The sequence below is a fragment of the Gadus macrocephalus genome, chromosome 8, assembly GCF_031168955.1.
Source record: "Gadus macrocephalus chromosome 8, ASM3116895v1".
In the NCBI taxonomy this organism is placed as follows: Eukaryota; Metazoa; Chordata; class Actinopteri; order Gadiformes; family Gadidae; genus Gadus; species Gadus macrocephalus.
In genome coordinates, this window is record NC_082389.1 from 4,380,311 (window position 1) to 4,396,364 (window position 16,054).

Here is a 16,054-nt window from a genome sequence, read left to right on the forward strand (position 1 = left end):
ACAACGTCATCATAGTAGAGGCTGGCTCTGCGAGGTTTTATGGGTCAACACTTGGATGAAGTGTGTTCTAAATGCAGAGTTTATAACTTCAATTGAGACCTGTCACGTAGAGTTGATTGTCAAGGTTGCTTCTGTTGCTTCTTACATTCTGCGTTCAAACAATCAGATGCTTCTGTCAGTTCCATTTGCCCGCACTGAATTAGGAAAAGGGGCATTCGTCCACTCTGCTCTCACCACATGGAACTGGCTGCAAAAAGATTTAAAATTAACCAAAATGATTTCTTTGAACGCTTTTAAATCTAAGCTGAGAGCATTTCAGACCACCTTTTTTACTTGCAGATGTTTTTTATAAATTTTAATTTACTTTTTTTTTTATTATTTGAATTGATAATAGCTTTTTATAATTTTTATTTCTGTCTATATGTTGTGAGTGTAATATTGTGAGTGTACATATGTTATTTGTTGCTGCCTCTTGGCCAGGACTCCCTCGAAAAATAGGTTTTTAATCTCAATGGGACTTTCCTGGTTAAATAAAGGTTAAATAAAAGGTAAAATAGTAAAACAGTGAGGAAAAATGCTATTAAATTATCCGTTGACATAACCGAAACCAATGAGACGATAGTCAAAAGTCCGGCTACTAAAGCAACAGGATTATCTCTGGGTTAGGCTCCCGAGGTGAGTCGCCAGGGGGATTTATATTCGGGTTAAACTGGTAATCCAGTTTCTTGAAACAGGGCCTAGTGGTTGACTAGGGATAATGTGTTAGTCAGAGTGAATCCTCCAAGTGTTGCTTGCTGCACTTCTCATTCACATGAGCCTAATTTTTCCTGCCTTACTCTTTCACTGATGGTTGCGTTTAACCGCATGTCAGTCATTTTGATTTAAATGCTAGTACTGGAACACGGCACCGATCCCACTTGTTAGCTAGACCTCCTATAGTTTTACAGACTACATCACTGATTACTATTGATTAACCTATCGTTGAACACGTGGCCACTCCATGCTGTCGTAGACAATGACATCATCTTAGTCGAATGATCTTTAAATGCGATTTTAGTACCATTATGCATACTCGAAATAATGACTGCTCAAACCACTCTTACTCATACCGTAATAATAAATGCTCTAATTATTCATACTCTTAATCATTCTCTGATAATACATACTCTTATTGATGCTCCAATAATTCATACTCCAATAATCCACACTTACATACTCCTATTCACACACACACTTACATTTACATTTTACATTTAGGGCATTTAGCAGACGCTTTTATCCAAAGCGACTTAATTAACTTAAGTGTGTATTAACTTATCAGTTAATACACACATTGACACACCGACACATCGACGGCAGAGTCAACCATGCAAGGCGACAGCCAGCTCGTCAGGAGCAGTTAGGGTTAAGTGTCTTGCTCAGGGACACATCAACCCTCAGCTGGGAGGAGCTGGGGATCGAACTAGCCCACACTTATACACACTTATAATTCCTCCTCTAATCAGACATGGTCTTATGGTGAATGCATTGAATGAACGAAAGTCCTGTTGTTGACGTGCGGCCCGGTCACCTCTGCGTCCCATCAGGCTGTGCGCGCTGGTCCAGGACGGCCGTGGTATCTTCAGCGTGGTTCAGCTCCAGCCTCTGCCCTGGGACCGGGAGCTGCAGCAGTACACCCAGAAGTGGCAGGGACGGGCCTGCGCCCTGAGGAACGTCAAGGTGGTGCAGCGGGTTACTCGGGAAAGGTGAGACCACAGGCACACACACGCACACTCGGGTACACATTCAGGCACGAACACGCAGACTCATGCAGGCAGGCAGACACACACACACACACACACACACACACACACACACACACACACACACACACACACACACACACACACACACACACACACACACACACACACACACACACACACACACACACACACACACACAGGGACACACACACAGGGACACACACACACACACACACACATACACACACAACCGACCTCATCTGAACCCGGGCTATCGCTACAAGCAGGGGCTTAAACAAACGTGTGTGTGTGTTCAAAATTCCTTTTACAATCATTAAAATCCCCAACCAGTGTCTCATCTCAACGTCAACATTATACCCTCTTTATTATCCAGCTCCGAGCGGGAGAAACCGTTCATCTTCCAATAATCCCCCAACTAGCCGTTGGCCTCTCCTCCAATACCCCACCACAAGGAGCAGGAACCCGCCACTAGCTTTTAGCTCCTCCAATACCCCACCACAAGGCCCAGGAGCCCCCCACTAGCCTTTAGCTCCTCCAATACCCCACCACAAGGCCCAGGAGCCCCCCACTAGCCTTTAGCTCCTCCAATACCCCACCACAAGGCCCAGGAACCCGCCACTAGCCTTTAGCTCCTCCAATACCCCACCACAAGGCCCAGGAGGCCCCCACTAGCCTTTAGCTCCTCCAATACCCCACCACAAGGCCCAGGAGGCCCCCACTAGCCTTTAGCTCCTCCAATACCCCACCACAAGGCCCAGGAACCCCGCCACTAGCCTTTAGCTCCTCCAATACCCCACCACAAGGCCCAGGAACCCCCCACTAGCCTTTAGCTCCTCCAATACCCCACCACAAGGCCCAGGAGCCCCCCACTAGCCTTTAGCTCCTCCAATACCCCACCACCGCCACAAGGAGCAGGACCCTCCCACTAGCCGTTAGCTTCAGCTCCAATAACCCAGGATGAAGGATGAGGATGGGCCCTTTTGCCAGCCGAGTGGCCCCCTCACACCGCTGTGTGTTCTGGGGGGGGCCCCTGTGTGTTGACATGTAAAGCGACACCGAGGTCGCCTTGACTCGCTCGTGAGTTTCCACCCCAGGGAGCCCAGATTAGCAACAGTTGGAAGCATCGGCACGTTGAGGGTTTTCAGTGATGGACCGGGGGGTATGGATACACGCACGGGTTCCAGCATACCAGACTGTCTGAAAGGCCTTCAGCGGAGTCTGGTCGGGGCACATGGCCTGTGTGTGTGTGTGTGTGTGTGTGTGTGTGTGTGTGTGTGTGTGTGTGTGTGTGTGTGTGTGTGTGTGTGTGTGTGTGTGTGTGTGTGTGTGTGTGTGTGGTGTGTGTGTGTGTGTGTGTGTTCGTCTGTGTCTGTGTGTGTTTTCCATATAGCACCATGCTTGCTGTTGCTGAAAATAAGGAGGAAGTATATTTTAATGCACCTGAGGTGTATACTATGTTTCATGGTATATTACCATAAAAATGAGTTTTTTTTTTTTTTTTTTTTACCTTAGAACGAGCCCCTTTATATCAACATACAGGTTCATCTCAATAAATTAGAATTTTGTGGAGAAGGTTCTTCATTTCAATAATTCAATTTAAAAAGTGAAACTCATATATTATATAGATTCAGCAGACCCAAAGTGAAATATTCAGGCCTTCATTTGTATTAATCTGGATGATTATGGTTTACGGCCCATGAAAACCCCAAATGCAGTATCTCAGATCACTGTTGGTGGAATGAATCTATATGATATATTTCACTTTTTAAATTGAATTATTGAAAATAATTCACTTTTCCAGAATTATTCTAATTCATTGAGCTCCACAGAGGCGGCCAATGTTGCACCTACATGTTTCTACAGTGGCCCAGAACAGACAAACAACCCTAGAGAGAACACGCTTGTCAATAACAATCAAACTCCCGTGCTCTCTTCCAATATCCATACTTCCATGAGTACACTTAAACGGAGTACACTATCCGCACTCACTAAGTGCTCTAATTTTCAGATGTCAGTGTTGTTCCAAATCGAATACTCCGTGATGCACTGACCGGAAACTACCATCACGACTGCCGCCGCGGCTCCTCCCCCGCAATAAACATCCCGCTTTAAACGGTGAACTCTTTACGCCTAGCAGCTATAAAAAGTATAAAAACTACAAAATGACTCTATTAATGCAGCCGAAAAATGCGAAAATGCGCCGACTTAGGCTCAGCCTGGCTCCGCCCCTCTTCCGCTACGTAGCTAAGATGCCTGCCGTTGAGTATGAAAAGTGTGTATCGATCCACACTTCGCGGTTTGACCGTTTTGAGTACACCATCCGGGTCCTTTCAGTTCACTTATTTTCCGCCCAATCTAAACGCCCTACGTACTCATAGTACTGGGAACACGGCACCGATCCCACTTGTTAGCTAGACCTCCTATAGTTTTACAGACGATATCACTGATTACTATTGATTAAACCTATCGTTGAACACGTGGCCACTCCATGCAGTCGTTGACAATGACATCATCTTGGTCTAACCCACGGGCCAATTACAGGCCTGTCAAGGCCACTATTGCTTCCTTGAAGTTGTTGGAATGGAAGAGGTGGGGTTGGGGGGAAGGCATCTAGCAGTTTGTTGCAATCTGCAACCTCACTGCTAGATGCCACTAAATCCTACACACTGTGCTTCGTGGCGACTAATCAGCTTGCAGACTAATTCATAAATGGACCAAATATTTGCATGAAGTGATGACGAATACATGCATGCATGCATGCATGCATGCACGCACGCACGCACGCACGCACACACACACACACACACACACACACACACACACACACACACACACACACACACACACACACACACACACACACACACACACACACACACACACACACACACACACACACACACACACACGTGATGTATATGATGTGGTTCATTATTCACTGGGGTACAAGAGGGTTTGACTTAAGGTAACAAACGGACTCAGACTCTTCTGAGATCGTGTCCCACGCTCGAGGACACGACGCAGGGCTGCAGTATGTCACTATATTTTCTCAACGCTGCATATTTTGTAAAGATGCACAAAACTTTATAGCAGTCCGACCTTACCTCAACTGCATTGTAGCAAGTCTTCAAAGTCAAAGTGAAGGGGTCGACGTCCTGTCAGGTGATGTGAGATCACCTCCGAGCATGGCTCGCTGGACTTGAATGGGCTGCGGAACGAGTTCTTTACAAAGGAGCACTGTGATTAAGGGCTGGACTAACTGGTTGTTATCCACCGACGGACTAACCATACGCAGGAAGGCAGCTCAGTATCAGTGAGGTGGAAGCCACGGTGAACTCTATAGGCACATCTTGATAAGGAGAGATGAGAAAGAACCCAACTCCTCTCCGGTGACAAGGAGGGAAACGGCCATATCGTGTAATCTAATTAAAGAAAAAAATAACGGTGTTACTTTCACACCAAATATCAGATTGTTTTTGCAAAAAACCGCAGATGTTGTCAGAGTTGCGTTGTAATCCAATGCAATCTTGTCACACACACACACACACACACATACACACACACACACACACACACACACACACACACACACACACACACACACACACAGATTACGGTTGCAGCGGCGGTGGAATTAAAGAAAGAAAAGGAAAAGGTTTTGCTGGGTAAATAAAAAAAATTCAAAAAAGATTGCAATCACCGCAGGGTGTGTGTGTGAGCCTGAAACACTCGTCTCGCCCTCCACTGTATCAGAACATGCTTGTTAATGTCTGTCAGTCTACGTCTGTGCAACCAGCCCTGGCACGCTCTCTCTCGCTTCGCTATTCATGTGAAACGGTAAAACAAACTGCAGTAACAGACCTCAGTTTCAATGGGGGGGGAAGAAATGAAGGGACGATAAGCAAACCTCCATGTCACTAATTTCTCCCCTTGCTCAAGCACCTCTCTCTCTCTCTCTCTCTCTCTCTCTCTCTCTCTCTCTCTCTCTCTCTCTCTCTCTCTCTCTCTCTCTCTCTCTCTCTCTCTCTCTCTCTCTCTCTCTCCTCGTTTCTCAGGTACGGTAGAGCTTTCCAATTGATAGACAGTGTCTGGCCTCCAACGATTCCCTTTCAGGTACATGCAGACAAGTTTAGTGCTGCAAAAACATTCTTAGTTATTCTCATCTGTAACTCTCCCTCGTGTCAAAGCCGTGGTTCGTTGGAGACTCGTTGTTTCCCTCACTCATGTTATTTTTACTCAGACTTTATTAATTCCACTTCAATCAATGTTTTGTTTTCCTGTTTGTTTGTTAGGTTTTTTTCCATCTGCAGTTCATTTACATTCCAGCAGGAAAACAGATTTATAGATCTTTCTCTAGGCTAGAAATAAATATATAAATCAAGTGTGGGAAAATGTCAAATCAATGATTAGTCTGCTCTTCGCCAAGTATCCCGCCCGCGTGCAACAATCCAGAACAATATGTTTGCCCCCGCACGGCTGGGTGTCTCGTTCGTAAATAATTTGATTGGAAACACAAACGTATTCTGTGTCACGGATGTTGTTTGTGGTTATGGGTTCCAACCCCAGACCAACTTTGTCTTTGTTCTGGGTTTGAGTCTCTGATGGCCCCAACCCTCATGTATGTTGGCATCCGCAAGCATGACACCTAGCTCCATATCTGCTCCATAAGGATCTGTACCCTGAATCCAAAGACTCAATAGTTGTACACACTTATTGTATGTTGTACATGCTTGCACTTAAACATAGCACTTAGCATGGTGTCGCTTCTTGTGTGTCTTCGTTGTATACAGGCAATGGGTTCACCTCGGGATTGTTAGTGCTTGTCACTTGTTCCTTTGAACATCCTTACTGTACCGACAGCGATCTATTGTTTCTCTTTCTTCCGACAAATGTACTTATTGTAAGTCGCTTTGGATAAAAGCGTAGGCTAGATCCCTAAATTAAGACGTCAATGTAAACAGTGATCACGCTTCGTTCAATGACGCGAATGTCGCCGTCCCACAGGGCAGAGGCACGAGCGCTGCTCCCTGCTTCTACTACCTGCTCTCTGGCCAGGAAGACTCTGTTGAGGCCCTGGAGGGCTCGGCCCTATCGGCTCTCTACCTCCCCCCCAAAGAATTGCCCCTTCGGGATGTCCTGCGGGTGAGCCATCGCCTTCCCCCTCCCCCCGCCCCCGCCCCTTCCACTCCCAAGCCGTTTGTCGATTCTGGTCAAATACCTTCCTGTCTTTTGTCATACAATGATCAACTTTTTCTGTGTCTTTCGTTTGTGTTTGTTTGTTTCAGAGTGCCGGAGGCGTGCGTTGTCACAGTTTTACTGCGACCGTGGTGTACGCCAGCATTCTGGTGCGTCCACCTTTGCCTACACTAGTGAGACGCGAGTGCTCGTAAAAAAAAAAGAAGAAAGAATTATCATTCGAGATGATATCTACTGAGCAAACACTGGCCGACCCCCCCTACTGTCGTCCACAGTCCACGAGGGCCCAGATCATTCGACTCTGCGATAAGAACGGGCTCTGACGTCAGGGCGAGCCCTCCTATCTTCTCTGTGTATCAAAGCCCTGTATGAGCACGGGCGTTCTTCCAGCCATTGATCCGGGGAACCTTTACACTTTGGCCCGCAGATATCAGCGCAGAACAAAGCGCTGGACTTTGCCTCACTCTCCCACCACGGTGGCCCGCTCAGAAGCGGGTGTGAGCGTGCTCGAGCGTGCTGGTGCCCTGTAGGCTGTAGGCCGCCCCTGTTTGACTAGCGAAAGAATGCCTAAACCCAACATCATATCTCTGTCTTTGTGTACTCACGGCCAGAATTGTTCTAATATTGACTAGAAAGAATAGACTAACCCCCTTTTTGCACTGTGTGTGTGTGTGTGTGTGTGTGTGTGTGTGTGTGTGTGTGTGTGTGTGTGTGTGTGTGTGTGTGTGTGTGTGTGTGTGTGTGTGTGTGTGTGTGTGTGTTTGTGTGTGCGCAAATCTGTGAGTGGGGACTTAAAAAAAAAAAAAAAAAAAAAAAGATTGTAAAACATTCTGTTTATCTTTCGTTCTCTCTCTCTCGTTCTCCCTCTCTCCTTCTTATTCTCCCTCTCTCTCTCGTTCTCTCTCTCTCTGTGTCTCTCTCTTGTTCTCTCTCTCTCGTTCTCTCGTTCTCTCTCTCTCTCTCTCTCTCTCTCTCTCTCTCTCTCTCTCTCTCTCTCTCTCTCTGTGTCTCTCTCTTGTTCTCTCTCTATTTCTCTCTCTCTCTCTGTGTCTCTCTCTATTTCTCTCTCTCTCTCTCTCTCTCTCTCTCTCTCTCTCTCTCTCTCTCTCTCTCTCTCTCTCTCTCTCTCTCTCTCTCTCAGGGGGACGCTGTAGACCAGGCTGAGGTCTGGTTGTCGCTGACGGACCCCAGCCTCCAGGAGGAGGGGGAGGGGCAGGCCGAAGGCGGGGGGCCGTGCAGGCGAACGGTGCCCGTGTGTATCAGCACTTCCTGTGTGCTCAATTCCTCCGTCGCTGCGGCGATACGCTCGCCCGCGGCCGCCATCTTGTCATTTAGAGACGTCGTAATGGAGAACGGTAGGCCGTTAAATGAGCTGTCTGTTGACTGGGGCACTACCATGTCATTAAGCAGCCGGAACAGGCTTCAACGCTTGATGCGTTAAAGGGGCTGATCACGTAGCATTTATGCTACATATTAACATAAACGCTCGGCAGCAGTTGGTCAGGAGGTAAAGCGGGTTGGCTGGTAACCAGAAGGTTGCTATCGTCGAGGTGTCCCTGAGCAAGGCACCTGAACCTAACCGCTCCCGACGAGCTGGCTGTCACCTTGCATGGTTGACCCCGCCATCCCTGTGCCCAAGTGCCCTAAATGTAAATGTAATGTTTTACGTTTGACGTGACGTATCCACAGTTCATAACCAACCCCCCTGATCTCATCTCGGTCAATGGGACATGGTCAGTTTCTGGCGTCATCTCAAGGTTTCCAAAACCACACAACCTCCAACAACCAACCCCTCTCTCCCCTCGTTTCCACCCAGGCGCCCTGCTGTGCACAGAGCAGTCGGTGGTAGAGACCCCCCACCCAGACCGGGCGGGCAGGTCGGAGCTGACCGGGAGCGAGCCCCCCACCCCCACCAGAGCCACCCTGGGGTGCGGTCTGCCCCGACCAGTGAGGCTGGATCCCCTGGGTGCGGACACCACGGCCCACTCTCTGTGTACTCTCACGGGTCAGTTCCAGTTTCACCCCCCCCCCCCCCCCCCCCACCACTTTCTTAACAGACCAACCTGCTCCTTGGGCTTCTCCTCTGAAGGCTCCCCGACAGGTCCAGCAATCAACTGTGTTGTTCTCCTCCGAGAGCCAAGGAACAAAACAAACTCTTGTTTCATTGTTCTTTTTTTTTTTTTTTTTTGCCGTTGTTTGTGCCCCACGCCCCACTCTGTGTTTGCTCCGGAGCGAGAGGTCTTTATGTGTTCCCCTCCCGCCGGGGAAGTTGTGCTTCACAAGTGTCTTCAAGCTGTCATTGTTTGTAGAAAGCGGGGATAAAGTGGAAACACATGCGAGCGCGGTGGGCTCATCTCGGCGCCTTCTTTTGGGACGACGGTTTGCATGAGCTCCACTTAATTGTAAAATGAGTAATTCATGTTTGCACAAAGGCTCACTTGCATTTGACTCAAAAGTCGAAGCAAACGTATGAAGTTGTCAGCACCGTAGAGCTAGGGCGACAAGACATGCCTTGTCTTCTTGAGGTTTGGGGTTGCATCCAAGAACCCTCTGGCATTCGAGTTGACTGGGAAAAGAAATTCTAAGGAAACGTGTGACTGTGTCAGTCCCGTAAAGCGAGCGCCATGACATGCCTTGTCCGCCGGAGACTTGGCGTGGGTCCAAGACCCCTCGGGGATTTTATGTTTTCACAAGGGTTCTCTCCCCTCAATACACTCCAGAGTTCGGCTAACTGATAGTGTTGCCCGTAGGTTTGGACGGTATGTTTCCCTGTGTCAGTGTGTTGAGCTGACGTCACTTCAGGTCCCCCTGGGCGGGTTTACAGATAAGATCAAAGCCCTAACGACCCTGAACTAGGGTTAGTGTTTTGATAGTAAGCACTGCATTAACGTGAATGTGTTTACCAGGACAAAGTACTCCATGTGCTGGGTAGACTACAGAGATTCTTGCATTCGGGCGTCTTATAATCCTACAGTGTTTCTCTCTGACTATTGACTTTCTGTCACAGCGTTTGGGTTTTCAGCTGCTTACAGTGTTTGTTTTAAAGGTCACCACGCAATAAACCGTTCAGAGTTGATGGACATTTTACGAAATGAACCCATCTTCTGCATAACTCACTTATTGTTCTACGAGGGGCAGTGCGCGCTTCGCCCGAGTCGTGTGCATCAACAGCGATCAGAGCGGTGGGGAACTGACTGACGAACCTGCATCTGTCCACTTCATGTCACAGCCGAGGTCAAAGGTCACACTGTGAATCCTGCTGTTTCTGGCTCCGCCAGTCATACATGTTTAGTCAGGTGGCTGGAGACAAAGCAAACAACCTCACTATCTTCTCTGCTTATTACTGAGCTGGGTCTAATGGACGAAGGCAGTGGAAGTAGGAAATCAATGAGAAGTATGTTAAGACTGGGGCACGGAATGTGTTTTTATCAGTAATTCACTCTGTGGCTTGCGGGCCCAGTGTTTGTATGTGTCAGGGTTTCATCTCGGGTTGTCAAATGAGTTTGGGAGTACATGCATCTCTGCTTTATTTATCACCTAAATCTATGATAAAAATGCAAGGCGAGCTGTTATCTCCGACACAGAAACACCCACAGACATGCACAAATACACACACACACACACACACACACACATACACACACACAAACCGTTTCTGTGTGTGTGCGTTCACACAGAAATGATACATCGACATGGTTTTTGTCAAACGTTCATCTGAATATCTCTGGTGCTCTCCGTCAAAACAAATGCCCCGCTGAAATTAAAGCTGATAAGGTGCATGACTAGCGGGGTTCGAGCGTGGTATTTCTTTCGGTAATGATGCTGTGTCCGCGGGATGCACGTCTTACGTGTGTTTCCTTGGCCCAGGAGTAATCGTCGGCGTGGAGGAGGACACGGCTTGCTCCTGGCCCGCCTGCAGTGCCTGTGGAAGTGACCGCTTACAGGCCACGGGAGCCGGGGAGGCGTAAGTGATCACACGAAACACGGCTACAACAGACCCCCCGGGGCCGTTATCAGCCGCAGCACAGTCATACGTGAAAGTCCCGGCCCCCCTTTGGGCTGTCTCTCTTGCAGACCGGCTTTCCGCTGCCGGGCATGTGACTGCGAGGTGCAGCAGCCCAAGCTGAGGCTGCAGCTCGAGGTGACGCTCGCCTCGGCCGTGAGCGATGGGATCGTCAAAGTTAAGGTGAGTCTTAGAATTCACTTTAGGAAATTCCCCGAAAAGTCGCAGGCGCACACATGCGATACGCTACCGAGCGCGCGCACACACACACACACACACACACACACACACACACACACACACACACACATGCAAGCACACACAGTCGCACACCCACATGTGCATGCAAGCGAACACACACGTTCAAAGAGGGGATGTTTTCTGTGGTTTAACTTATTGCTTAAGTTATAACTGTGTTGTTAAATGAAGGCGTATTAGTGGGTTGGTCGTACTCGTCTTCACCACAGGGTGAGAAGCGCAAGGACATTTTTCAACGTGGGAAATAATGGTAGATTTTGATTATGCTCAACATAACACACAAAGGTGTGAACACTGAAAAACAAAACCACAGCTTTCCGTTTTTGACGAGTCCCAGAATCCTTTGCAACATGCAGAATTCGGTACAGGCGACTTATTTGAAAGAGCTACAGACTTTTTCAGAAGACTTTCAATTCCTTGGAGTAAAGATTATACTCTGATTGTGTGTCTTCGATACTTTATGATGGACACACCGAAAAGACGAATCACCTCCTCAAAACACATCACTGACCATGATCTTCTCCTCCTCCTCTCCCTTCCCTCCGACAGCTGCACCAGAACACAATTCAGTCCATCCTCCCCCCGGCAGCCCTCCAAGCCAGCGAGGTGGGTTGTTATATCAGAGCCTGTGCCTGCCTGTGCCTGGGACTGAGTTCTGTGCACCAATCCTCTGTAAATATGTCATCCTGGGCGTCTGATCGGGTGATGCCAGACTCTGATAAAGGCAGCCTGTCGATACAGAGACCTAGAAAGACCTGACTCGCGCAAACCCTTTTCGGAGATATTGTGTTTGTTTATGACCTGCCAAGTTATCGACGTCCGTGACCTGAATTGCATCCAGATGACGGTTCGTGTGTGACAGTGGAGAGAGTGAGGAGATATGGCCGCGCTGCTGTTGAACTACTTCTACACCTTCAGCGGGTCAACGGCTATATCGGTGGAGCAACCAATAACCTACAACTTTTTAGTTTAGTCGCTTAAAAGGAAGTTACACCATAACACGTACGATTGCTCCCCACTTGTAACTGTATGAGCGTTGAATGGAGCTCAGGCTCTCAGCCTGAACTCCCTCCCTCCCACCCTCCCTCCCTCCCTCCCTCCCACCCTCCCTTCCCTCCCCCCCTGGTTGACAGGCCATCTGTTTCAGTTCCCAGGTTACGAGGTGGAACACGTCCTGGGGAAGGCACTGGGCCCCATCCCCGTTGTCGTCCGCGTCATCAGCAGGACCCCAACTCTCTGCATTGGTGTGGAAGAGATTAGCCTCTGAGGGGGGGCGCGGGGGGGGGGGGGGGGGGTGGCGTCAGAGGAACTAGTGAAATGAATCCTCTGGCCCTCAGCTGGCTCCAAGGATCTGCGCTCTAGGCCTTGGTTCAAGCCCCCCCCCCCACACACACACACAACCCCCCTACCTCGGCCCCCTTCGAAGGCCTCCCTGTAAGCCCCCCACATCGTTGTGGTGCAGCAGTGAAAGAGGGGGCGGTGGTGGTGGAGGTTTGGAGAGACACAAGGTCTTGTTTGTGTGGTAATGATAAGTGAGAATGTGGAGCGGGACTTGACAACCCAAGGGGAGAGCGGCAGGAGAGCCCTGCCCCTGTCAGTGGGACCCACGTGGTGTGCAGGGGGGGATTCAGGAACGTGCTGTCAAACCTCCTCCTTCTCTCTCTCTCGCTTTCTCTCTCTCTCTCTCTCGCTCTCGCTCTGTCATAAGTCCTCAGAACGTTTAGCACCTACCTCTTTGTAGAGACGTAGATGCGTTTTTTTTTTGAGTTTTTTTTGTTGCATACTGTGTAAATAAAGCCGATTTAAGAATGGGTCGAGTTTCTTTTTGGTTTCTTTACGAAGGAAAGCTCCTTTCCCCGCCCCCAACCCAGAAGGTTCACACCTTGAACCTCCCCGTCTCCCCAAGGTCCTAAAGACCAAACAGACACTTTAGAGTTTGCTTCTTTTTTTTTCGTAATAAATTTTATTATAGATTCCATAGACAAATGTTTAATATACAAACTATATAAAAGATCATGCTCTGGCTCTTAATACAAAGTTGAGAATTATAAAACATGTACCGTATCAGGTATAACATGTAAATGCAGTGGTAAAATAATTTAATATTGAAAAACAAAAAAAGACATTTTTTTCCCACAAAAAGAATATGGCAGCAATGTCAAATATTTCCAGTGCCATTATGGTAAGCTTAAAATGCATCTGTTACAGATGGTAAACAAAATGTCTGTGTTGAGGTATGGCTTTCAAATGTCTTTTTCAAAAAGTGTGACACGGGTGTGTCACCGATTGTCTGCGGTCGTGGACGCCGGGAAGGAGGGATTGGGTAGCTGCTTGAAGAAGTCTCTCAGACCGGTCAGCTCTCGGGTGAGCTGGTCAATGGTCTTGTGTAGCCGATCGTTCTCAGCGCCCAGGTCAATCATCTTATCCTGCATCTCCATGTTGCGCAGCTTCGCCTTATCCCTACTTTTACGCACGGCAATGTTATTCCTCTCCCTTCGCTGACGGTACTCATGGCTATAGCGGTCCACGGACTTCTTCCCCTTCTCCCGACCCATCTTCCGAGGGGAGGAGCTGGCGGAGCTGACAGCCGAGTGGGGCTCCGGGGTGGTCGGGGGCGTCGGCTGTCCCATGGGCAGGCTGACCGAGGTCTGGGCACACGTCTCGATCTGGGACGGCAGCGAGGAGGACACGTCGCTGTCGCTCCAGTCCGACTCCTGCTTGATGGGCGCGCTGAACACCCCCTTGTCAAATCCATCGGGGTGCTGCTTCCTCTCGTAATCCCTGTGACAGCCGAGCGCGTACGGAGTCGTGTGCGTCGTGGAGAGCTGCTGCTGTTGCTGCTGCTGCTGCTGCTGCTGTATGGCGTGGTGGCTGCTGCTGTTGTTGTTGTGGTGGTTGTTTGACGTCGTCACAGAGTTTGTCATGTTGTAGAACTCTGCTTTCTCTTGCTTCACAGTATTAAAGAGGTCTAGGAACAGTTCATCATTGCACAGCTCCAGGTTGGGCACCGCTGTCATGGACTCGATGTACTGGCTGAAGTCGATGGCGCTCTCGTCATCGTACATGGCGGTGGGGGGAGCCGTGCTGAGCTCGGCCATGGTGGTTGTCCCCACCTCGTCCCCGGGAACGTCGCATCTGCCCGGCTTGCAGAGCCCCTGGAGAACGCCTCCCCCCTGCTGCTGCTGCTTGTTGTTCTCGTAGAAGTTAGCTGGTTCCATCGTCCAACTCATGGTGCATGGTGGTGAGACGCACTGGGAGTCCGCGCGGTATATGTCACACATGGAGGTCGGGTGTGTGTTCAGCACACGTGGGGGGTCTCAAGCCAAAGGGGTCCGGTTGGTATCTGGAGAAAAGTTGCCACAGAAGTTGAGTTGAGCCCTGACACTCGCAGTGTTCACAGTGGTGATCTGCAGGTGGTGACTATCTTCTTTGGAGGTTCTCGATTGGTTGCGCACTTGTATCGCTATGGTGGTGCGCTTTGCTTCTCAGGATTAGCTATCCTTTAAAAAAGTTCGCTTTCTCGGATCTGGAGCGCCTGTATTTCGCCCAGTGTTTTGTATATGCGCCTCGCCTACGTCACACAAGGCGAGGCGTACCGCCCCTTCAGCAGCCAGTAACGTCTGGGTGGAGTCACGTGGTGTCAAGCACCGCCCACTACTGAGCTATATATGGAGAGATGGGCGTTTCCCCGCCGCGCCCGCCTTTACTACGAGTGTGTGAATAAGCCATGGACCTATTCAAGAATAAGCAGGGGATGTGTGTTGTTTATATAGCCAAGCATAATTAAAGGGGGATTAATGATGTGAGCTATCGTTTGTCCCGGGGCGAATCGAATCTCTGCTATAGTATGCACTTCTTAACGTAATAACTCGGTAATAACTGAACAGTAAATGTTTCAGCTCGTATAACAATGAATCCACTTTGCAAGCTAATCAGAATCAGAATCAGAGTTACTTTTATGCCAAGTTTTTTTTAAGTACACAATAGTAACATTAGGCTTGGTTCCTCAACACTCACATAGCAGCAACAACACAAGATTAAGAAAAATAAGTTGAAAAAAATAAGTTAAAAATAGGAAGCAGATTGCAGTAGTTGTAGTATACTCGTTCAGGGGGGTTGTCGGGGGGCTATAACGACTGTCTTAGTAGCCGGACAATACGTGGAATAGCGTACTTTAAGAATGTGTTGATGCTTGACACTTGAAGAAAAGACAGCTGTGCTCCAGTATGCATCGCAATGAGAAGGAGACAGTTTAGTGTCCGCAGTCAGCTCCTAATATTCCCTAATATCTCCTTACGTTCAACGAGGACATGTCTGGTGTCATTTGCAGTGAAGGAAGCGTGGATTGCATTCAAGTGTGATGCGAATTGCAGGACACAGCCAGAATGCAGCAGAGAGTGGGGGTTCGAGGGAATTGAACAGACATTGTAAAAGTAGTCTTAAAAGTATATTGTGACTAATATCAGACCAAACGGTGCAGCCGTCAGACCAAACGGTGCAGCCGTATCAAAGATGCGCCAGTTTGACGGATGGGTCTACAAATAACTTCCGGATGTTTCACGCATTTGGGAGTTCAATGGAGAGCTGCAGAGAGCGGTGAGTCGACATAAGAGGGGTGGAGGTAAGATGAAGAGTGGACTGCAAGCAATGTGAACTCTCGCTCTCTCTCTCTCTCTCTCTCTCTCTCTCTCTCTCTCTCTCTCTCTCTCTCTCTCTCTCTCTCTCTCTCTCTCTCTCTCTCTCTATAGATATAGATATATACATTATGGAGAAAAAAAAAAGGGAAACACGACCATATATGCATACTGTATATATGACATATAACATATAT

The 16,054-nt window shown here is 48.6% G+C and overlaps 2 protein-coding genes across 2 annotated transcripts in view; one reads left to right on the top strand and one right to left on the bottom strand.

Annotated features, from left to right (window-relative positions):
• Positions 1-13,035, top strand: part of spidr (scaffold protein involved in DNA repair) — an 18,830-nt gene extending 5,795 nt beyond the window's left edge. The window contains exons 7-16 of the mRNA XM_060058347.1: positions 1,576-1,745; positions 5,822-5,879; positions 6,771-6,908; positions 7,052-7,135; positions 8,104-8,317; positions 8,779-8,967; positions 10,830-10,926; positions 11,037-11,148; positions 11,773-11,829; positions 12,371-13,035. Coding sequence (XP_059914330.1) covers positions 1,576-1,745; positions 5,822-5,879; positions 6,771-6,908; positions 7,052-7,135; positions 8,104-8,317; positions 8,779-8,967; positions 10,830-10,926; positions 11,037-11,148; positions 11,773-11,829; positions 12,371-12,490 — 1,239 coding nt within the window. The 3' untranslated portion in view covers positions 12,491-13,035. The remainder of the gene's footprint in view (positions 1-1,575; positions 1,746-5,821; positions 5,880-6,770; positions 6,909-7,051; positions 7,136-8,103; positions 8,318-8,778; positions 8,968-10,829; positions 10,927-11,036; positions 11,149-11,772; positions 11,830-12,370) is intronic.
• A 123-nt stretch (positions 13,036-13,158) lies between these two features.
• cebpd (CCAAT enhancer binding protein delta) lies at positions 13,159-14,807 on the bottom strand. The gene has a single exon (XM_060058169.1). The coding sequence runs from the start codon at positions 14,502-14,504 to the stop codon at positions 13,503-13,505; it is 1,002 nt and encodes a 333-aa protein (XP_059914152.1). The 5' UTR covers positions 14,505-14,807; the 3' UTR covers positions 13,159-13,502.
• Between the last annotated feature and the right edge of the window lie 1,247 nt (positions 14,808-16,054).